The 24909-nt window shown below is 36.9% G+C and overlaps 1 protein-coding gene across 1 annotated transcript in view; it reads left to right on the top strand.

The window, feature by feature from the left end:
- Positions 1 to 24909, top strand: part of UBN2 (ubinuclein 2) — a 50629-nt gene that overhangs the window by 5644 nt on the left and 20076 nt on the right. Inside the window, exons 2-10 of the mRNA XM_027664798.1 lie at positions 338 to 439; positions 11833 to 11970; positions 13178 to 13290; positions 14312 to 14810; positions 18265 to 18335; positions 19029 to 19158; positions 20540 to 20658; positions 21276 to 21389; positions 22668 to 22811. Of these exons, the coding sequence (XP_027520599.1) occupies positions 338 to 439; positions 11833 to 11970; positions 13178 to 13290; positions 14312 to 14810; positions 18265 to 18335; positions 19029 to 19158; positions 20540 to 20658; positions 21276 to 21389; positions 22668 to 22811 (1430 nt within the window). The remainder of the gene's footprint in view (positions 1 to 337; positions 440 to 11832; positions 11971 to 13177; positions 13291 to 14311; positions 14811 to 18264; positions 18336 to 19028; positions 19159 to 20539; positions 20659 to 21275; positions 21390 to 22667; positions 22812 to 24909) is intronic.

The following is a 24909-nucleotide window of genomic DNA, read 5'->3' as shown; positions in this document are numbered from 1 at the left end:
TGAAAAACTTAACACTTCCTAAAGTATCACAGCTCTTCTATAACTAACAGTCCTATCACTGTGCTTTAAAACCATGGGACAGTGAAACTTTTCTCTGAATGGGAAATGTCAGGAAGATCTCGATCATGCAGAAAGGAGGTAGGCAGTTAATTCCTTTCAGGGATGATTCTGGTGAGGCATGTTTGCCAGAGCTCATCCCTGTGTGGAAGTTTTCAGTAGTCATCTAGACTATCTTCCAGAAAGCATCCAAGAAAGCAGAACTGCTAATTCCTTGAATGACTGTTCCTCCAATGCCTTCTACTTTTCTCAAGTGATGTAATACCTTCTTTGTTTTCAGGGTGGAAAGCCTCACAAACATCGGAAAGATCGCCTGCAGGATCTGATCGATATAGGTTATGGTTACGATGAAACGGACCCTTTCATTGATAATTCTGAAGCGGTAAGTAAGCCTCAGCAAAGCTGCAAGAAATAACAAGATAATGCTTTGTTTTTTTGATAAAGAAGAAAGGTAAGGAGAAATACTTTGTGCCTGTGTATAACTGGTGTGAATTCAAAGGGCATACTACTTTGGGAGTCCAATGAATTATTGTATTTGTAGTCTTATTCACATATCATTATGCACTGCAAGAATTAAGAAAGTTATTCCTAGATCACGTGTTTTTCCAGCTTTAGAAGTTAAATTATTTTTATTTGTACTTTTCATTTACTGTTGACTGAAATTACACTGACTCTCTTTAGTTTCTTGTACTAGTTCTCTAGATTATTAGTGGATTACTGGTGTTAGGTTTCCTGCATTAGATCAGGAAGCTATTCTGCTCTTAAAAACCAGTAAGAATAGGAGGGTTATTCTAAACGTTCACTGAGTATGTCTGAAAAATTTGAGATAAAACAGATTGGTTAAACAGCAGGATATTACAGCTTATTTTGTCTGAATATTTTTCAGAAATGAAAGCATGTTTCGGGGTAAAAGAAAAAGGTAATAGTTGGGTACAGGCAGTACAGGCAGTATATTAGGAGGTTTATAGAAGGGCATTTGAAGATATTTGAAGAGGTGATATGTGAAATTATGAAAATGAGGAAAAACTTGGAAAAAGGAGTGGATCATGTAAAAGCACAGAAAGCTCCTATAATTCTCCTTTATTAAATGTTAGAAAGAAGTAGGTGTATGGTTTAGTCAAGTAAAAAAAAAACACCAACAAATAACAGCTGTCGTTTGCCAGCCTACAGTTTCCTCCAGTGCTGAGTGACGCTGGACAAAGCAGCAATGATTTACTGCTCTGGGAAGGAGGGAGCTAGAAGGTCTGAGTGGGAGAGGAGAGATTATGAAAAGGAGTTGTGAAAAAAGAGTAAGAAAAGCACAAATGTATTGCTTAGCATACATTATTTCAAGCCTACATTTAAATTCTAAAACTTTACACTAAAGAGCTGTGAACTCTGAGCTGTGAGGTTTCTAGCATATAGATGTTGCAGTGAACAATCTTACAAAGTGTGTGAATTGCACAGCAAGTGTGCTGCAGAGCTGATACCTTTTTGAGCAAAAGAAGTTCAGCAGTTAACCACAGTGCATAGCAGGCTGAGCTCATCTGTGTGTACAGGTAGTTTTTGAAGTAGGTCTCAAGTTGTCTAAAAAGTGAGTTTGCTGTAGATGCTTACTGTAACCTGTAATAATTTGTCCTTTTTCTTGGTCTAGATGAAAACTATAGTTGAACCTGCCAATATTAAACTGTCCTATCATTATCCTGCAACTTTTGCTGGAGCAGTATTAGGGCCTAAGCCTTTGTATATCTTTTCCAAAAGTCAGATTCTGGTCTTCAGCTTGGTAGGAGCAGATGTGCTTCATTTCTGCTAAGAAACCACTTGAGCCTATAGGTTTATATGGTTTCTCACTGTTGCCTAAGTTAACCATCCTCACTTTCGAAATTTTACGATACAGGACCCCCAAGTTCTATCTTGAGTTTCCTGGATTCACTGTGACCTATCACAGATCTGATATGAGATTTGGAGCAGTTGTAGTACTTGTAGTACAGGTCTCTGTCAAAGTTGTGCATAAGTCTAGCAGAGTTGAACACTCACTGATGTATTAGTACTTATCATACTGTGCCTTCTTCTAGCCAGCAACAGATCTGTTAGATTTGCAGGAGCATTTACTTCTGCTGTCTCTTGCCAGAGTCCTTGCAAAAATGTACAAAAGGCAGTTGTTAGAGGACCAGATGGTTGCATCATGTGCTAGCTGTGGAAGCTGTTGGGGAGAATGGTGTATTCTCTAAAGATCGCTTTCCTCAACAATCATTATGCCTTGTGTCTGCATTACAAATGCAGACCAGTGAGAGGCCATCTCTGTTTTGCTTTTATCCCCATTTCTATATAGAAAAGGAGAAGAAAAAATAGGGTGCCAGCTGCAGTCCAAGTGGCTGTTGCAGAGCTTAAGGGTCCTGTAGTGTAGGAGTTTAAGTTCAACAAAACCTCTCATTCCATCTTAGATGCAAATGGGAAGTGTTCAGATGGAAAATCTACATGTCTGACTTGCTTATCTTCTGTGTAGCCAGCTATTAAATCACCATGTACCCTGAGAAATGTCAGAGCCAAGCCCAGCCTAGACTTACTTCTTTTTGGCAGATGCATTCCTTACACATAGAAAGCTATAATAACTTGAGCACAAACACTTGAAAAATGAGTATGAGTGCCTCTTTAATTGCTCCAGGATTATCCTAGAAAAAAATAATTGGAAGCTTTCTTAGAATTTTAGTCTTTTTTCTTGTCACGAGAGTAAAAGAAATACTGAGCTCTTTGGCATTGAAACAGATTCATTCCATAGCTTTAGAGATATTTTCCCTCTAAAAACAAATTTTTGTGATAATGCCATCAAATATTATTCAAGAAATCAAACCAATAAAACTCTAAGCCTGGTTTTATTAGGCCTTGTAATTGAGTTTAGGAATTATGCTTCCTTTGGATCCATTTTCAATTAAGCAGTTTTGTACATGTAACATAGATACATATTGCATCTTGCATATGCGTCATATGCATATTGCATGTTGCACATGTAACAAAGCATTTGGGTCCTCCAAGGATCCAGGAAGGCCATTGTTCTGTTGATTTTTCTCAAGGGTAAGGATCAGGCACAAGTGCAGGGAATCTGGTAATGGCATGATTCTTAAGTAGTGGATTTTAATGGGGCTGGAGTACAGACAGGCACAGGACATGCTTTTCAAGAGGAAGGTTCTTGAAAAGTGATGAGAGAGGGGAACTTTTCCTGAGCAAAGAGATTTTTCTCAGATTCCTCAAAGGGCATTGGTATCTTCCCTGATGAAGTGAGGTAAGTTTGGGACAACTTGGTAGGCTAGATTGCCACTGTTGACTTTCTGTGAAAATGAAAGCCATGCATGAAATTGTTACAGGTTTGCTGTTACTGTTTACTCTGAAAAGAATCAGTACTTTCCTACAGCGTGGTAAAGACTTCAGCAGCACGGCTGCATTAAGACCCATCAAAATCCCTGTGAAAACAGAAAAGTAAGGGCTCCTGAAGAGCAATTCAGTGGATTCAGACATGGAACCAGTTAAAGGAAAATATTGCAGAAAATAAGAAAAAAGTACATAGTTTCAGGATGCTGCTTGCTTTGGTGTATTTAGTATATATACTGTTTGGTAGGTACCTTGCTGTCCTCCTTGGGAAACTTTTAACTGGTCCTGTTTGGAAGAAGTAGCTTTTTCTCTGAATGCATTTGCAGGCAAACAGGAAATCTATGTGTCAGTCAATAGAGTAGATATTTTTGGGTTGAGCATTTTGACTGTAGTCAGTGGGTTGTGATAATTTCAGAAAAAAAGTAAATCAAGACCATCTTACTATTGTTTATATCCACTATATAGCAGTTAGTCTGATGGTGAGTCCTAATCTTTGCTTATCTTAATGAACCTATACAAAATGTTCATAATTTGCAAAAAAAAGCTGTTCCTTCTCAGTGTTTCCACTGCTTTGGTGTTGAAAATAGGTTTTACTATAGTGTGAACTACGCAGAATTACGTTCTTTGTGGAATGGAATTCCTCTAGATTATGTCCCCTCTGTTCTTCCTGCATGCACACATGCACGCATGTGTCTAGACAAACAAGGCTGATTACTTGCTCTTGTGATGACCTCTGATTATTTGGTTGGTTGAATGCATTCCTGACAGTGTAAGCTTTATATAGATAGATTCCAAGGGCATCTCAGCACTCTCTGAACTTCTTGCTGTGCAATACAGAACAGGGATCTGAAGTAATATATGGTGTTAGTGAAAAAGTATGCAGTTTTCTCTTAGTCACAGGTGACAAGGCTTGTATATCCAAACCAAAGACTTCCTCCATACTGAGTAGGTGAATGCAGAGGAAGGACAATCCACCTAGAAATCTGTAAGCAGTGCAATCTGTCTTTTGAAGCAGCAATACCAGGTAGCCACACTGTCAGGAACTGAATCAAAACATGAATGCCAAGAGCAGTGGGAAGCAGACATTTCAATCCTTTGGACATCCAGGCCCCTATGTCAATATTTGACCCAGTCTGCTATATTCATGGTTCCATAGTAGCCTTCTATACACTGATATAAAGAGTCCTGTGCTGCTGGGTAGAGAACATTCTACCACTGGTTTCTCATACATGGAAAGTTTCTCCAAAACAAGTACTTCAGCTTAAGGGAAGAACTGCTTTTTCTTTACCTATCTCTTGCCTCAAGAGTTCAGACCCTCTTAAAAGACAACTTTTCAAAAACTGTATGTTAATTTTAGTACGTTAGCAGAAGTGTTGCTCCCTTTCTATATGGGTTCCCTAGAGTGCTTTCCATAATTTAAAGGCTTAGTCTCTGCAAAAATTCTGCATCATGATACACAGTTTTTATGTGTTTCCGGGATAAATTTTGCTTCCTTCATCTTGTAAGCTCTAGACTTATAAGAGGTATGATAGATTTTAATATCCTCTCCCACCCTGGCTACCTCTAAAACCTGAAGCTGATGGATTACCATTAAGACCATCTTAGTCAAGATTCTTGAACATCTGAGATACTTTTTCCCAGTGAGAGTGGCATGTCTTTGGAGAGTGGCAGAGCTCGCTGTGTCAGTGGTAATTTTTACCATTTTTGTGGCGTTCTGGGCCAGATGTTGTTTTAGGCCAACTTGATAGTGTTCTCTCGTTCTTGCTACTCCAAGGAGCTTGTTTTATGCATACCTACGGAAAGCAGCGTAGTTGCTTTAGAAAGATCATTGTCTTAAAAAAAAACAAAACAAAACAAAACCAAAAAGCAAACAAACAAAAAACCAAAATACCACCACCAACAAAAAAACCCAAAACTCAAAAACCAACCAACCAAAAAGAAAAACAAACTGGAAAAAACTATCAACCTGCAAACATCAGAAGTGTGTACAGAAGAATGCTACATAGGATCCATTATTAAACATGCTTTCGTTGCATTGAGAGAGAAATTGAACACTGTGGCCTTTGTCATCTGGAAAAGGCTGCCTTTATAGACCTCAGTAACAAACCTCATCCACACTGAATACGTGCGGGTGCATTAAAGCATCCTTTTTGTAGGAGATTCACTTGCCAGCTGTTTTATTGGCTGAGGATTTGTGTGGTTTTGTATTAGTACTGTCTTCCTCGTTCATTGTCACTTCACCCAGTCTTGGAAGTTACGTGGTTGGGGAATAGTGCTCACTTAGCCGAGTGTACCATGTCACCTTTAATAAAATGTCTTGCATGATTCCTGAGTATCTCCAGGGTAGATCCACTGGTTAGCACCTGACATGTCATATGCATTTGAGTGAATACAAGGGCAAATTTCAGTTAGGGTATTCTTTGCCTTTTATCCTCCTCACCCCAAGATACATTAAGGTGTAAAGCAGAGTATGAAATAAATAAAGCAGATACAAGAACCACTATAGCTAGAGGAACAAAGGTAATTGAATTTGCAGAGCACATCTGATGTTTGTTAAAGTAATAGTAATGTTTTCTTGCTTCTTCTGCAAAAAATCTTACCCTTTTTTAGGAAAGAGTTTCTTAATTTTTTTAATCCCATGTTCTGGCCTAGATTTCAGCTAGGTAGTTTAGGACTGCTCATGTGTCTAATGACCTCTGGAACAGCTGTGAAACTGAAAACTCTGGATCTGCATAGGTACTTGAAAAAATCTGAGACTTATATCTGACCTTTGTAGTACCACTGTTTAAATTTGTGTATATCAAGAATGTAGGAGTAAGAAATAACTAAGAAAGAATAATGGGTATAGCAACTTCCTTCTTTTTTGCTAAATTTAGTTTTTTGAAGAGCACAAAATCGCTTTTCAAAGCAATCTTGAGCTGTTAGAAGGGTAGATCATGGCCTAGGATCAGCTATTCTCCATGAATATTTGTTTAAGCAACACAAGGAACCTAAGTGTTTTCAAAAAAATACGCAAACAATATGATCATTAATATAATATAAAGGGAGGTTTATTATATGCCAAAATAACAGATCTTTGATAAGAACATTTGTCTTAAGTATCATATATGGAACGTCTGCTCTTCATGTTAAATCAAGGGAAAAGGAAAGTGTAACTTTGCTTCTACAGAATCTTCTGGCAGCTCTGTAACATGAAACCTGGAGAGATTAAGTAATACATTACATAATTATTTAACACTGAACTAGATTTTCATTGTGGGTCAGGTCAGAGCTCAAGCTCTGAAAGAATTGAGTTGTACAGATAAAGGTGGTCACGTGAGAGGTCATAGGTTTTATAACTTAAGCTGAAATGTTTTCAAGGTGATAAGAATGTCATCTTGTTGCACTGAAGATCACTTAAGATAATAGCCTAACACTGGTGACTGGTGAAAAGGTGTAAAAGGTTTGATGAGAACAAAACAGGACAATAGATGTGTATTGGTACTTCTCTCAAGGTACTCTGGTAGGCTGACTGATTGCAGTATCCTGACTACTAAACTAGGATTCTCCTACAAGACTACCCTATTCTACTCGACTACCCTGAGCCAATTATTATATCTTTAATAATCTCTTATACTTTTTTCTGTTGACCTCTGCCAACTGTCCTCTGTCTCAGGGTTAAAAAGAAAACAAACACACACCCCCCAACTTGCTTATGCATTTTGGAAGAGGAACCTTCTTTACCATGGGAAAGCTCTTTGTGCTTGCTTTTTGAAGTCACCTTGGATTAGCAAAGCAGTGTATTGTTCCTCCTTAACCTTGTTCAGGATTTCATTTTATGTTCCATTATGCTGTATTTTTGGAATGATGGTTCTGTGTTTTTGTTTGAAAACTTAGCCTTAAAGGAGAGCAAAGCCTGAGTGTGTTTCAGTTCTTTCCATCTTTAAGAAGCGTAGAGATCAATCCGCTGTGTATGTTTAAAGTATCTTGAAGTGTGTAGTGAACTGTGTGAATATTCAGTCCGTTTGACTGAAGCAACTGTATTTGACATAATTTCAGTAGCTTGGCTTTTATTCTGTAATCTAATGGTGATCAAAACTAAACAGCTGCCCCCATCCCAAGCTGGTTAGAGCTACCTCAAAAATAAACTGAACAAGGGAACAAAAATTATCCCTGCTTATCTTTTAGCTAAACATTACCTGTTTGACAACAAATAATAACAAGCTACATTTGTTATAACGCTCTAGACATGTTTGCACCTGGAAATTGCATTTCCAGGAATTAGTACAGGAATGCTAAAAAACTTTTTCACATGTGTACTTCTGTAGATTGTTGTCTGGAAGGGAGACAAATGAGGAGGATCACAGTCAAAATATCTGAGGATTGTGGTCAAAATACCCAAATACAAGAGTAGACAGTATTAATGTAAAATACTACTGTGGATCTGCATTTCAGAAATAAATTGGTATAATCCATAAACTTGCACTGTTCTTGGTATAATAATGAAGTTGAAACCAGTTAACTTATTTTTAAAAAAACTAAATTATCTTTCATACCAAAACATTTAATTAGATTAATGACACTAGAAGTATAGTAATGTAGCTCAAGGACAACAGTTTAAAATAACTTATATATGTACCTGCTTTTAGGTGGTCAGACAGTACATCAGTCTTACTGTTTTATCTGCAGAATGATTCCATAATATTTTGTAGAACAAATCCATGTTCACAGGAGTCAATCATATATCAATTCCTGTCTGTTTGTAGGTCTGAGATTTTTTGATTCTCAGTCTTGGAATGTGTAAGGAAGAGCAGAACACTGTAAAGGACTTCAAACTTATTTTCCTTAGTAAGATAATTCTACGATTTCATATGTGGAAAAAGGTAGTGCAAAGCAAAACCAATTCATGAGAAGATTTAGAATTTGCAGGAGCCATGTTCCCTTTAACTGAGAGTCCTGAAGGCACTTTAAAATGAAGCTTAATCTAGCTGTTACCAATACCTTATAGAAACATACTTATTTTCTGTTCAGTTAGGGTAGTAGAAAGTACTAAGCTTAGCTCAAAGGAGAGGGTACTAGCTACATTGTGGTCTGCAGGCCCCTATTTATAAAATTAAACACTGAGTTATAAGTTATACCCTGTTCAGTAGGCTAAGATTTTGGTAAAGAAAAGAAACCTCACTCAAGGGTTAAAAAAATTTCTGAAGGTCTGACTAAATTCATAGTCTTCAGCAGAAGCTGTTGAAACCTCAACTCTTAGTTACACATCCACATCTTGCTGATCTTATTTGCCTGTTGACTGTTATGGAATACATTCAGTCTGTATATTGAATGAATTTTACCTTTCTGTTTGCCTTGTTCCTATCAATTTGTGCTACACAGGATGTTGATCCTTCAAATAATTTGCCGTGATTCATAGCTTCCTCATTTGTGGACTGTCTTTAGTCCTTATTTGTGTGTTACCCAGGCCTTCTTTACTGCTCTGCATCTAAGTTTTTAGTGTGTTTTCCTTTGCTTGTTCTTCACTTCATATGATAATGGTCCCAGCTTTGACTGTGTGCTTCCTCCTTCAAACTTGGCAACTGCTGTATTCTTCTGTTTTGATCCTGTACTGCCACAGCCTTGCCAATTCAGTTCACACCCTGTCAGCTCAAATGGAGACAGCGCCTGCTCTGTCTGTTAAGCACTGTGGATAATAATCTATTTTGTCTTCTTTCATTTTCCTTGCACCTAATGATGGTAGTTCTGAGAACTGTGGAAAAAACATTAAATTTCTCTGAAATTCTTACCCAGCCTCCACTCTCAAGTTTACTTTGCATGATCCTCATGGTCTCTCAAGGTGAATGACAAGTCCACAACTAAGCCACTTTGCTTTCATTTTGTCCATTTAATAGATTCTCCTGCTTTTTTGTGCTAGCTTTTCATATCATCTTAGGGTATTTCATAAATCCTGTCACCACTTTTCCTTTCCTGTTTTGTCTTTCTGTACTGCTTGTTGAGCCCTCCATTCTGAGCAGATAAAAAGTGTCTACCTATTTGCCCATTAAATCCCAACGTAGGTCTCCAGTTCAGGCTCCTTCACCAGCTTCCTTATTGAAGTATACACTTACTATTCTACTCTTCTGGATAACTTTCCTTCTTGTTTAAATGTTTTTGATAGCCCAGACATTTCAGTTCTCAGACCATTTTGTCTTCATTATATTTTGCATGGCATGGAGAGGGAAATGAAATAAACTGGTAGCTGACACTCCACTTTGCACTCTGTGTGTGTCCATTTTGTGTAGGTGATCTCAAGTCTTCAGATCGTGTTGTGGCAGCTAAATTTGTCGATTTATTTATTCAGCCTGTTGAATTTCATCTTGACACTTGCAATAGAAGGCCTGCTGCTTCAAACTTCAAAATAAGTCACACTGTTTCCTTTGCAAGTATCTCAATTTTTAATCATTTGGCTGCACTACCAAACATTTACTGCTTACAGTTGTTACTCAGAATTGGCATTTTCCTCTGCCAGAGTTCATACCTCTGAGGTGTGTCGAAATCCTATCCTTTGTTTTAGAACAAGGGCAGAAATCGATTCTTAGTCCTGTAAATGCTTCCTCCTTAATCTTTGTTGGCAGGTACGTGTCTCAAGCATTCTGTTTATGCTTCCACAGAGTATAGTTTCTAGGATTATATTTGTTGCATACTAAGAATATTGTCGTACAATTTTCAATATTTAAAAGCTAAGACCCGAGTAGTTCGGGACATCATCCTACTGTGTGGTGATAATGGCATTGTCAAGGCAATCCTTCCTCAGTTCTCTTGCAAACACTTCCATGGCTTGCCTTGTTGACACTCATGCATAGAGCTAGAATGAATATGTTCATCCTCCCAGCCTTTTTGAGAATTTACTGTTAACAAGATATTTCCTAGAGATTAACAGTTTTCTGTTAAAACTTGGAGAATGTCATTCTGAGGAGGTTGAGGGTCATAAAATAATAGAATTAATATTGTCATTCACTATACTTATTATTGACCACGTCTTTTTTTGTCGTTGGCTTTCAATATTTTTGAGATACAGCTTTGTAATTCTAACCTGGAAATTTCTTCATAAATATGAAATACGTTTCAAAATAAAGTATTCATAAGAGTTTGAAACATTTTGTGGTGTTTAAACTATCTGAACAGAGTGAGAATATGTTTGACTTCAAATGAAACAAGTCCTGACATTGTGGTATTTGTATAAGAGGCAATGTTGTATTAAACACCTAAAATTGGGAGTAAGTTAACAGATACCATGGCCAAGTTTGTCATGTCTGGGATAGCATTTTTAACAAAAGAAAATTTCAGAGAACTTTCTGAGAAAAGTAAGTTTTTGAGCAGGACAGTGTGGTTAGAGTTGGTACTAAATGTAGCATGTGTTGGAACTTCTGAACACGAAATGCACTGCAGAGATTGGTATTAATGACAACTGTGGCAGTCTTAATGAAACAAAGTGTATAATCTGGGGAGGTTTTTTATGCTTAATTTGCAAAAACACCTCTGCTATTTTCAGTCGCAGTTCCTGGATATAATATCCAATTCTGTACAATTCTCATACAGATCAGGTTTCTTTCACTGCAGTATAGTGATTGTACAGACTGTCATCTTTTTAGAAAATCTGGAAGAAATACATTCTAGCAATCACTTATAGATAACTTAAAGGGCCTGTGGTAAAAGTATATGATTAATAGAAGGTAATTTGAATTGCACATTGTGTCATAAAATCGAAGGGTATTCAATAGAAATTTTGAGCTTTAAAATTTAAATTGATAGGTTTGTTGGTTTTGTGGTTTTTATTGGAGTCTTCTTTTGGTGGGTTTTCTTTGGATTTGTGGGGGGTTTTGTTTGTTTGGGGTTTTTGGAGGGTTTTTTTGTTTTGTTTTGTTTTTTAATTTGTTTTCAACCAGAGATGTTGCTGCCTTGCTTGTAAGGCTGTCAGAAATGAAAACAAATAGTTCATTATATTCCTGCTTACTTTCTGGCCAAACCAACAGTGAATAATCAATTGAAGTTACTCATAAACTGCTGGTGCATCATTGTTCATATGGTTTATGTATCTTGAGATTTAACATTTAGCATAATGTAACATGCTGTAAGTGACAATGTTGGGTAGAAAAAAGTTGAAAGTTTTTGGGCTTTGGCAGGGGGAATGTATGTGTGCCCATCCTCATTTCCTTCAGAAAGTAGTACTTTTAATGCTGTAATCCTGTCTTTTCTTACAAAAAAAGGGCGTTGTTTTGAAAATTAAAAGGTTACTCTGAAATTAACGTTGTATGCATTGGCCAGTAAGATAGAAATGCTATCCCATTTCTATTCTAGCAAGCTGTGCTGTATTTTGGTATATAATTTTTCATGCACAGGGACTGGTAAATGAACTACATGTTCATTTTATTAAGAAATGCTGACAAGTTAATCTTTTTTCCTACCCAGTATGATGAATTGGTTCCTGCATCCCTGACAACCAAATATGGAGGGTTTTATATCAACACTGGTACACTGCAGTTCCGACAGGCATCTGAATCAGAAGATGAAGACTTTGCAGAAGACAAAAAACATAGGCCACCTAAAGTGAGTGATCTTAATCAGGCTTTTATACAGAACAACTAGCTTGGTGGACATTGGAAATACTTGATACACTTAAAATGGTTCAGATGAAGAGACCAAATATAGAATGATGCATGATACTGTTCTGTTGCATTTTCTGTTTTGTGGCTAGTGTACTGGCATTCAGGAAATAACTCAGGATGTCTGCAGGCTGCCCAGTCTTGTAAGACTAACAATCTGTTTAGGCAAGCTAACAAGTTGTGCCCACCCATCTTGAACTGACAGATGATTCTGTAATTTGATAAGCTTTTCATTATGAGATGAGAACTTAAATTCTTCAGTACTGCTTTTATGATTTTACACAAAGCTCGCATGATTTTAAATTGTTCCTAATATTCAGAATAACGTTTAAACCAAAATATATGGTAAAATAAACTCAGTACATAAGAATAGCTATATTAAAAATTACATATACAATCTTTCCCAAACAACATGCTGTTCTATAAACCTTAACAAGTTATTATCAATGCAAACATAATTACATAGGCCGTTCACAAGTTCCATGCCATTCCAAGAACTTACTGCTTTCTGATGTCCTTTCCTGCTCTATAACTCTTTAAATTTAACATAATTTTAAGCTTCTTGTAGTGGGTCTGACTGGGATGCAGTTAACTTTCTTTATGGCAGCCCATATGGTGTTATGGTTTGGACCATGACTGAAATAGTGTTGATAACTACACCGAAGTTTTGCCTGTTGCTAGCTATGTTTGCACAGTGTGAAGGCTTTCTTTTTCCCTATGCTACTCCATCAGGTAGTCTAAGGATCAGCAAGAACTTGGAAGGGGAGACAGCTGGTCTGTGTTGGCCAACAGAGATAGTCCACACTGTGCAACTTCGTAGTCAGCGATGAAACTGTGGTAGCAGAAGAAGGTGGAGGTCTTCAGTCTTCCAAGGCTGCCATTGCTCGTGCTGGTTGGGCATCAGTCTGTGTGTCTCTTATTTTTCTTATTGAAAACTCTAAATTCAATAACTGTTTAAAAATTATTGTGATTGACACTCATCAGTAACTGCAATTGCTGCTAGGAACCCAGTCGTACCGTTTGCCTTTATGCACACTTGAGGTGTTTTTCGTGGCTCTGAATTGGAAGGTGTAAAGAAAATGAAATGTTTCTTACTGTAAAAGTTCTTTAGGATGGAAGAATCATTGTCCATTATTTTATCTCTCTTCTAGATAGCAAAGTTAAAAGAAAGTGAAGATCGTGGAATGAAGAAGCGCAAGCGGAAAGAGGAAGGGACAGAAAAGGAGAAGAAGCCTCGGAAAATGAAAGTTCCTAAGCAGTTGGGGTAGGTTTCTTTCTTTATAGGAACCCTTGAAGTATATGTGAGGTTTGATTTCCAGATTGTGTGCCATAGCAAGATTATTACAGCTCTTTTGAATATGGTACTTTCAAACTATAACTAATAGCTAGTAGATTTTGTTTCAGAATTTGTGTGGGGTTTTTGTATGGATCAGTCTAAAAGCTAATTTTTTTTTGTCCCCTGAAATTTCAAACAAGGAATAATAAGGAAGGACAAATCACAGAAGAAAAATTTTGAGCCTTATGAATAACATTAAGCTTCATTGTCCCACCCAACATCTTAGGTAGCGCTAAGAATTACATCTTCTATCCTCTTGTTTCTAATCTGGAAAACTATAAATACAACTTAATTATTCTATGTGTTTCTTACTGACTTTGTGTGTGCTTTCCTGAGTTCTTGGACTAGCATAGAAGGATTAGGGTGGTGGGTTTTTTAATTGGCTTTTAGAAAACTGTCACTGAGTGGAAGTTGTCTTATTATGAATATTTGCGTTGGTATTGAAAATTTATTGATCTTATTTTTCATCAAGGTGATGAACTGGCAGAAAATTCTCAGTTTAAGTAGTATATAGATGTTGAATCTGCATGTAAAAATTCTTAGCAGTGAAGAGAATTTAATATACATGGTGTGCCTAAACTTAAAGCAACTTTCCATCATTCAGGAGTCTTGAGAGGCAAGTTTAAGTATTTTAGTAGCACAAGTCTGCTATGAGTTTAACAATTGTGCCAACTTCTCTGTAATGAAATTAAGAAGTCAAAATGAAATAACCTTTGAAATAACCTAATGTCTGCCAAACTTAGCAAAACAAATCAGTTCACAGCAAGAAATCGCATGACCACCAAAGCTTTATGATAATTGATAAAATACTCTGAAGACAGAAGCACCAAGTACTTGCTTCTTCCCCCTGATAATTTTTTAATTGTATTAAACTTTGAGTTTTTTGTTAAAGGTCACTAAGGCCTCAAAAGTCACGTGCATGCTAATGAAAGATTTCTTTCCTCTGCAGAGTAATGGCCTTAAATTCACACAAGTCTGAGAAGAAGAAAAAGAAATTGTATAAAGACTCACTTTCTCTGGCTGCCATGATCCGTAAATTTCAAAAGGAGAAGGAAGCCATGAGGAAGAAGGAATCTAGTCCAAAACCTCCAGTGACTGTTGCAACCCCTACCCCTAGTAAAATTCCTTCCTCCTCTCTCAGTGCAGGAAACGATATCTCTGACTTGAATCTTAGGATCAACGATCCTGTCCTCTCCATTTTTGGTAGCACAAATGAACCTGAGCTCCTGCAAGAAACTGAAAGTGCCCTGGAGATGCTGGGAGACATTGACTTTGACAAGTTGCTTGATGGCACTTCTGATGGCAGCCCGGTATCTGAGCTGTCAGGAGAAAATGGAAATGTCACTCAGGCAACCTACACCTCTCAGGTCATGACACCCAAGCAGGTGCCTGCCCTCCCAGAAGGTCTGCCTGTGCTACTTGAAAAGCGCATTGGAGACCTTCGAACAGTAAGTATGAATTCACTGGTAATGGATTGCATTCAGGAATCTGAGAGAACAAGGAAGAACAATTAAGACCTTGGGTGTCATCCTTGAATTGCTGGCTGAAACTTTAAAAATGAAGAATTGATCTTAATGTCCATCTTAATGCCTGTACTTATACTCGGGTGAAAATAGGCACGGAGATGATGCAGGTCAATTGTTCAAGCAGTGTTTGTTTCACAGTGGAAACAAGGTTTTCTAAATGTTCTGTGTACACTAACTTGTAATGTTTATTTGGGTTTTTCTCCATAATTGAAGTATCAGTGTTACTTTAACTTGAATTATTAGTTGGTGTAAGGGATGGGTGTTTTCTTATTTTGGAGGAGGAAACCTGAAATATACCTGCAGCTTACAAATCCATGTATTGAATTTTTGGCTTTAACTTGCCAGTTGGGGAAAAAAAAAAGAAAAAGGAAAACAAACAAAAAATCCCCCCACCAAATCCAGAAACCACCACCCAATTACAAAAAACAAACCAACCAACCTTAAAACTGAACTTTTTCTTCTGGAAGGTTAGAATGGAGTCCAAACTTCAAAAATGGTGATGAATGGTATTAAGTCAACAAGTTACAAATATCACAATATCTTACTGAAAGAGATCAGGGCTATTAAGGTGTCATATACTCCTTGTTTCAGCTGTGGATGTTATCTTAAATTGAGAATAAATTTGTTGTTTGATTGTCCACATTATGATATTAAAGCTTTTCCTTACTTAGAATAAAGTGCAGCTTTTCCTTATGCAGAGTAAGTTTTGTAAAAGTAGTTCAAGTTACTGCCTGTTTTGGACAAAAATAAAATATTTTAAACAATGGCAGAGCTTGCTTTGCTGCAGGATAGGTAATGATAAAAAGTGATATTTATCTTTCCTGTATGTAAAGTGCTCTAGTTTTCTTACTGATTTTTCAACATACCAAGCTAAATACAGCCAAGGGATTAATATTTACTAAAGTGAAAGAGATTCTGTCTACCTTTGAATATTCAAGTTAATTTTGCTAGGAATCAACATAAGCTTCTAGCAAAACTGCAGAACTGGATTAGGCCAAAAGTCAGAAAGTGTTAGTGACTTGCCCCCAGTAAATTCATGTTGCTTCACTCTATAACAATCCACAGACAGTTGAAAGAAATCTTCTATTTGGTGGCTCTTGGCAAACATAACTCTTGAAAGAATCATCAAATGGTTTGGGTTGGAAGGACCCTTAAAGATCATGTAGTCCAACACCCCTGCCATGGGCAGGGACACCTTCCACTTAGACCAGGTGGGAACTCTTCTGTCTTTGGCTTGTGACAGTGTCTTCTGGAAGTCTGTTGGCTGAGCAGAGTAAGTCTACCCTTACGCTGGGGGAGAAACTAGACTGTGTGTTGACTTTAAGATTGCAACTTCCATACCTCCTGCAAATTGCAATCTTCCAAAAAGCACTAAAAATAAATGTGTCTTTTCAAATACTTATCAGGCTCACAGCTTTAGAGCTCTTCAGCACAAAGACAGATAAGTTTATAATGTTGTAGGAAAAAGCCGATGTTCCATGGATGGTGTATAATACATCAAGATTAAAAAAAAAAAAAAAATTAGCCACTAAATAAATATAATAAAAACTTCCTCACTTACTTTTGTAGATTAATGTGTTCTAGTTCCCTAAGTGGGCAATTCTGAACTACCATGACAGAAGGCAAGATTGTACACAAGCAGGAAAGTAAAAGGGCTTTTTTCAATTTATTTGAAGGTAACTGTCAAGAGAATATCTGTGGGGAAAAAACCCAACCACAGTTCAGTAATAGTGATGAAGTTTTTGAATCTGCCAGTGTTGCTCTCTTAAAAGCTAGCAATACTGTCCAGTATGATAGCATAGTACTGGAATTGCCTTTTAAGGTCTACCTGGGACTGAAATGTCAAAGCATATATTTCCTTCCACTTTATATAAACCAGATGATGATGCTAATCCTTATCTTAATTACGCTTGAAGATACTGGATTTAAGACTTTCAAACTTGTCTTTTTGGTATCCTATCACCTGTAAACATCTATAACCTTTCTAATTTTTTTAGCAGGACAAACACTTCAGTATTCTTAAACAGATAGTACCATCCCCTCAGCAGCTGAATTTATGGTAGAAAACAGTGAGTGGAATGCAGTCCTTGCAGGAGCTTAAACTCCAGTATCAATGTTCATGTGGTAAAACATTCAGAACAATGGGCTACCTTATGGTTTTGATAGAGTATCACACTGTTTTCCTGTGCAGTGTAGAGTTCACAATTCTAGAAAATATTTTTCTTTCAAACTTAAATGGACCAGTTACAAAGAGCAAGAAAGTAAGTATTTAATAGTAATAAATTCATTTTATCAAGTTAACACTTACTTGTAGTTTTTAAAGACAGAATTAGAGATTCTTAATTATTTGAATATTCAGCCTTGTAGCATGTTGGCTGCCCTTAATGTTTGTCAGTCACTATAATGATACCACACTTGCCCGCTTTTCTGCATGTGTACCAGTTTCCAGCTTCTCTAGATATTCACTGTCTGGTCCCAATGCCAACATATAAGATGACAATAAGCCTCTCAAAGTGGGGCTCTTTTTTCTCTTGACTTCTAAAAATCTGCAGGGTAGATCAACACTAGTGGTTTTTGTAGAATGGTACAAGGAATTGGCTTTCTACTGTAAGCTGTCATTGTTTGTGAAAATAAGCATCTGGGCAATAAGAACAAAGATAAAGGGATTCTGCATGGGAATTCCTGTGAGATCAGTGTGTGTGTGTGTGTATGTGTATATATATATATATATATGAGGCTGTCTATATATATATATGTATATGAGGCTGTCTTTTTTTTTTTCCCCTGCACTACAAACAGACTCAGGAAGAGACCAGACAAAAATATTAGAGATATAGTCTAAAGATGGCACCAGAAAAGAGGGATGAAGTATTCCTCTAGCATACATAATCCTTTTGTAGAAATTGCGATGAAGGTTTGAGATGGATCTAAGAAAACTGGGAAGTTGTAACTGGGTAAGGCAGATTACAGGTAGAAAAAGATGGAGTAGAAATGTGTTAATGCTCTTGCATGCTTGACTTGTCAAGCAGTGCTCTTCTTAGAACTCACGGTAGCAGAATGTTGTTGGTGGTGAGATAATAAAACATCTCTACCGTTTCCTTTCTTCATGGTTGTTGAAACGATGAATGTGTTAACATCAGTGATCCAGGCAAATTGTAAGTAGAATGATTGTTTGCCCTAGAGCAGGGTGTTTATTTGAGTATAACAGTAACAACCCTAATTTTTTCTAGACAGCCGAGTATAACTTGATTTTGTTTATTCTTTTCCAAGTAACATTATCTGGAAAATAAGAATGTGATGCAGCTGTAAAAGTAAAGATACAAAGACTGTTGGGATAAAGTACTGTATGAACTTGGATACTCTGTTGTATTTTCAGGCTGCCAAGATGTTTGATGAAGAAGGCAGGAAGAAGTTTTTCACGCAAGACATGAATAATATTCTTCTGGAGTAAGTGCTTATCTGTACAACCTTCCCTTTTTGGAAAGGGGGTAAAAGGAAAAGTACAGAAGAGGAAGTATTATTGAGGTTGTTCCAACAAAGCCCTTTAAAGTCAATGAAGGTAGATCAGTCTAAGCCAGTTACTAGCTAAAGAGATTTATATATGAATACAATTCCTGTCATGACTGTCTGTCTTTATCCAGTGTAAAGTGTTTTGTAGTGCCCTGGTCTTTGACTTCATGTGTAAAGTTCAACAAAACTGCTGTTATTTGCTCCTGTCCCCAGTTTTGTAACTCAAAACACCTTCAGCTTTCATGAGGGAAAAAATGCTGGCTTTTTTCCTCTGTAATTTTCAGCTAAGTGTTTAATATTGAGGGTTCTGTGTTCATAGAATATGAAACAAAAGTAATCTCTAGAAAGACTGTAGCAGTCAAAATTGTATCAATTTTGATTTGTAATGGTGGGTGTAAACAAAATTTGAATGAGTGTTCAACATTGCTGGACAAGTACATACATGAATGGTTTCTTGCCATCAATTGGGACTTCCTCTTTTTATAAAAAAAGCTTATCTGAAAATTTCCCAAGCTCCTATTTTTAGTGTGCATAGTAGAATATGCTATGCTTACAAAGCTTTCTTAGGTTTTTGTTCAGTTGTCATCTTGGAACACCTCACTGATTGACTGTCTCCTGTTTGTTTGTCAGTATTGAGCTACAGTTACAGGAGGTAAATCCTGCCATCCGCAATGGAGTGTACTCTCACCTGGAGGCTTTTGTGCCATGCAATAAGGACACACTGATAAAGCGTCTGAAAAAGTTACACCTCAATGTCCAGGTAATGACAGGGAGATTCGCTCCAGCACAAGTCAGTTATATGACACTGATGAGAACTCAGTGCAGGAGAGTAGAACAATAGTAACACAGTCTCAAATAAATCAAAATATTTTGGATCAGTTGCTAGACCAGTTTAAAAGCTTTTTTCCCATATACCTGCTATTGTTGCTACATTAGGAACAAATATTTTAAGTATTTCAAAACCTTTATTTGAGAATGAAGTGCTTTCATCTTGAAAACTTAGTACAGGCTATGAAGGAGTGTTTCTGCTGGCATCTGTGATTATTTCTGTAGTCACAGGGTACATATCAAAGTAGCAGAACTAGAGAGCCACAATAATTATGGTTATGACAGGCTAAAAAAAAATTTACTTTTGTATTCACTTTTGTGTCATGAAAAAAGGAAGGCTAGATGGATAATAGGTGACCCAGCTTCTATTTTTTTGTGCAAATTTCTCTTACAAATACTTTGTATGCCATTTTCAGTCACTTTTCTCTTGAAGAATGTTTTTACTGTTGAATAAAAAAGTTATCTGTGACCTGAAGTATTGTGACCAGATTCCTTAGATAAAATCCAGGACTAAATCTTGTGGAGGATCTGAAGATGAATGCAGAGATCTTGGAACTTGCTAATAAGGCAAACAAATTCATACGCTATTTCTAAGCAGATAGACGTTACAGAATATTCTAGTTCTTCTCAGTAAGCAGTTAAAATTAACAATGTAAAGTCAGAAGATGTAGGAACAGAATTTAAAACATTTAAAACATTTAAAGAACAGAATTTAAAACATTTAAAACATGTAGGGAAGTGTATTGTATATTACTTTAATGTTTGCAGTTCTTAATATTTGGAGACAATTCTAAATACGTAGTCCTTACATTTTGAGGTACATAAATTGCATATAATAACAATCTGATACTCAGATAATATAATACATATTTATATTTTGTTCATTACCTAGGATTTTTTTTATACCACAGAGGTTTTGGAAACATGATTAACTGGATATTTATTTGCAAGTGTTAAGATACTGATTGGTCAGTTCGTCTCACATTTTCCCCTCAAGTGTTTTCCCCTTCCCTATTTTAATTTAAAAGTGGTATTTAATGAGATCATGCCATAATGTTTTGGACTATTCATGATATTCCTTGTGACTATCTTTTGCTGTTTCTGGTCTCAAGACTTAAGTGAGAAATATGTGTATTTATATAATGCTGTTGCTAACAGGATTCAAGTACCATGTAGAATATGGCTATTGAAGTCAATACATAGTACTGGGAATATTACCTTAGGAGTGAGCGGGAGATAATTTTCTTGAAATGATCTGAAATGCTCTTTATTCTACATCTAACAGGACCGGTTTGGTGTTTCTCTATTTGCAGGATGACCGCTTGAGAGAACCATTGCAAAAGCTGAAACTGGCTGTCAGTAATGTCATGCCTGAACAGTTATGCAAGTATCAAGAGGACTGTCAGGCCCGCAATCAAGCCAAGAATGCCAAGTAGGTATTTCTGGAGATTGTGCATGCCTGTTCTAGAGTTCAGATGGAAGTCTTTATGCACATTGTTCATCCTTGAGCTCAGAAAAGCACTCAGCTCCAGTTTACAGGTGTCTCTGTTTCGAATTGTACAAAATACTTAGTTTTGTGTAAGTATCATCTGACTCTTGAGAGAAATTCCGTTAACTGAATGAGGTAGGTCTTGAGAGAAAGAAATCTGAAGGGTTACTGGACAATTCCTAAATTGGTGGATTGATGGAGGAGAATGGTGTATTCCTTGTTCATTGTAATTTTTTCCATTATAGTTAACTAATTTTAGACTTGGAGAAGCATTAATATTTTGATAAGCATCCTGCTATTTCCCAGCAAAGGCACTACATAAAGCTTATAGTGACATCCATGATAGCATCTGTACAATGTGTCCTGTTTACTTGTCTCTGAGGACCATAAAGCAGTGGGGAGAGGAAGATGAACTGTTTATCCTTTCAGGAAGTATAATGAGAATCTGAAGAGAGGTCCTTTGTGGGTTTCTTTCCTAATGCCTTAAATGACACTATTTTTCAACGAAATATTTTATCTGTGTAGTATACCTGTAAAGAAAACAATGGTTCCAACTGTAGGTTGCAAACGGAAGATGAACGAGAGAAAAATGGATCAGAGGAAGATGATGATGAGAAACCCGGAAAGAGGGTTGTGGGACCCAGAAAGAAGTTTCATTGGGATGACACAGTGAGGTGAGACAAAACTACCTCTTCCACCAGTGATTTTTGCTGATTTTATAAAGTGATCCCCAGGAGGATGTTATTACACAATACTTTGAATAAATAACTGTTCCCAGAATTACACCTCAGAAGTTTTGGAAAGCGTTGGTGCTAAATATGCAAACTAGAATTCTGTAGTGCTGAAAAGCCTTTCAGGTTCCACTGCTTGTTTTTGCTCTATCCAAATACATGAGGATTTTCTGGCTCCAGGACTTCAGGCTTCTTTAAGCAAAGAACAGATGTGTAAGCAGAGTTATAACTGCTTCCCACCTGTCTAGGAAGGAATATGTTAGAAAACACCAGTGAGCACTAAAGATTTCTGCCACAGTAGGACAGGCCATGAAGATTGGTGATGCTGGTTTGGCAAGCCTCACAATCCTTCGGCACACCAGCACCTAGAGTGCATGAATCTTAACCCCTTCTATTCCCTGTGAACACAAATTCTATGTTAACTCTCAAAAGCAGATTCTTCTCTGAAATTATCAATTATTAGAGATCTGTTTCCTAGAGTAGATGTTATTGAAAACTCAGATTACTATTATTTAAATAATCTAGGCTTTTAAGCAAGCAGATCATTCTAAATTATTAATTTCTCATGCAAGATGTAAGCTAATTTAATACAAATGTGTATATATATTACTTAAAGGGGCTGGTGGACTTCTCACGATAAGTCTTTTTAGTATGTTAAGACAACAGGTAAGAAACTTTCATGAAATATATACAACCAATATACTTTGGACTGGCCTGGAGGGAGCCATACTTGAAGAAGAGATATTTAAATCTGTTGCTTTTTTCATTCAAGAGGCTCTGAAAGGCTGATTTACTTAACTGTGTGCACTTTTATATTTTCTAGGACAATAAAAGAGAATCTCTGTCAGAAAGAATCTTTTGTTGAAATACTCAGAGTAGAATGGATTTCACTTCCTTTCAGACAAGTGAGAGAGAGGTCACTGTGAGCAAAGTGAGAGGACATGTTTCAGCTATGAGAAAACCACAAAAAATATAAAACAAATTACAAAATAATAGTAGGATGAAAATAAGAGCCATTACGGTCTGTTAGAAATGGAGGAGAAGTGACAGTGGTAGATCATACCCGTTTGTAGTAGCAAATCTGTGCAGTGCAAACATCCAAAAGCACAATTGGAACTGAGCACTTCCTACAACTATCACTGGACAGCAGCTTTCATTTCTCAACCTTTTTCTGCTGAGTTTTTGAAAGGGTTGTTTCTTTTCTTTTGTTTCTTTTTGCAGGTCTCTATTGTGTAATCTTGTCAAGATCAAGCTGGGATGCTATGAGCTAGAGCCAAATAGAAGTCAGTCTGCTGAAGATTACCTCAAAACCTTTATGGAAACAGAAGTGAAACCACTTTGGCCTAAAGGCTGGATGCAGGCAAGGTAAGATACCTGCTTTATAAATCTATTCATTTTGGTGTTAACTATTTTTTGAATCTTTTTTATTGTCTTACATTTGACCTCAATCATGTACTATTAATATTGGTTAGAACTTTAGAGTATGTTCATGAAGCTGGAATATTTTAGAATTAATGTTTTTCCAAAATGAATTTTTCTGTTTTGTTTGCAAGCCTGAGAGTGAAAAAACCCACTCTTTTCCTTGGAGAACTATTAGATTTTTGTCATCTGCTGAAGCTCAGAACATAGCGCATGATGCTTCATTTGAGGGGAAAGTATGAGGCAGGAGGGTAACTGCTTGGGAAGTTCTTTGTGTTATAAGAAGTGATAGTGATATAGAAAGCAGTTTTGCCTGTATGTTGTCACACTGTATTATCAGACTGCTTACGTAGACTTTAAAATTATAAGCTGCAATTTCAACACTAGTGTTCACAAAACACTTAAGATTTGTGCCTTTTATTTCCTGTATGCAATTGGGATGCTCTGTGATACTGCAGTTAAAAATACACTAGTTTCTATAATTGCTTCCTACTGACATAAGAAGAAACAACCATACAAAAGGGGGGGGGGGGGATAAAATGGAAGCAATATTAACCATTGTGAATGGTTTTCAGAGTTTTCAAATGATTTGGAGTGAAAGAGAAGCAAATACGATTTGGCCTGAGTTCTTTCCTCCTGTAGCACCCACTGCAAAAGACAATTTCCCATCAAATCTTGACCTGACTGTAAAAGCTAAATCATACAACAATACTCATCAACTTGCTCAGGAATACCTTGATTGTAGATTAGTCAAATCTGTATCAAAGTGTAAAAATAACTGTACTGAGATATTTCTTAGACAATGTGTAGACAATGAGCTGCTGGTGAAATGGTAATGAAAAGAACAAATGAAGTTTTATACTTCCTGGTATACAGCTGACTTATTTCCGTTCAAGGATTTAGTTTTGTATACTAAGTATGCTGATGAGTGAGATATTATTAAGATTTTACTGAAGTAGATGAGACAAGGAATCCTAGTTTAGTTTAAGAACAAATATGGAGATCACTGATGATAATGGTGAAATAGCCAAGAGATACTGTGAGATGGTTCAAGAATACATAGAAGTGAAGCATGTTCAGACTTTGCATTTGAAAGCCATATAACATATTTGGTTCTCTCCTTTTTATTTAACAAGTGTGCTGAAAATTTCTATGAGCTTTTAAACTATCTATACAGTTGGTTTCAACAAAAGAACCCCAAAAGAAACCCCCAAAATGCCCTCCCAGCCCCAAGCCCCCCAGAACAAACCAAACCAAAACCACCAACAAAACAAACAAACCCCAAGAGCTAACAGATGTTAACTTCCTGTTGACCAGCAACGCTTCATTTATCAACTGGGCAGTTTTAGTACCATGATGATTTACAAATTGTCCTGTATCTACTGGGAGGCAATTCCCTGGTTTCTGTTTAGGAAGCGATGTATTGTAATTTGCAGGCAAACAGTTATGCGAAAAGGAAAAGAAAGTATTTCCTGCAGTCTGGCAGTGGTAACTCCTAATATGGCACAAAATTCATATTCTGGATGCTCATTTTGTTGGGACTTTAGGGTGGAGGTTATCATGCTGAAGGCTTATAATTTTTCACTTTTATATGCGGCCTCAAGTGAAAAGGAGCTATGTAAAATGGAAACAAAAATTAGTAGGCATTTAATGCTAAAACTGATCTATTGACTATATATTCATAGGTAATTCTTACTAATCAGAGTAGGTCAGTACCAGACCTTTGTGGGTTCAACTCAGAGAAAGAATTTCTTGCTCTTCCAAAGTTAACTGTATTTAATGTTTCTCATAGGTTTGTAAAGAAGCATGCAGTAAGGTATTGATCATAACTTCAAATTACAGAATCATAACATTGTTAGGGTTGGAAGGGACCTCTGGAAATCATCTAGTCCAATCCACCTGCCAAGGCAGGATCACCTAGAGCAGGTCACACAGTGGGTGTGTCCAGGTGGGTTTTGAATGTCTCCAGAGAGGGAGACTCCACAACCTCCTTGGGCAGCCTGTTCAGTGCTGTGCCACTGTCAGTGTAAAGTTCTTCCTCATG

This window comes from Corapipo altera, unplaced genomic scaffold (assembly GCF_003945725.1).
Source record: "Corapipo altera isolate COAL_440 unplaced genomic scaffold, ASM394572v1 1, whole genome shotgun sequence".
NCBI lineage: Eukaryota > Metazoa > Chordata > Aves > Passeriformes > Pipridae > Corapipo > Corapipo altera.
This window is presented reverse-complemented; position numbering and strand designations above follow the sequence as displayed.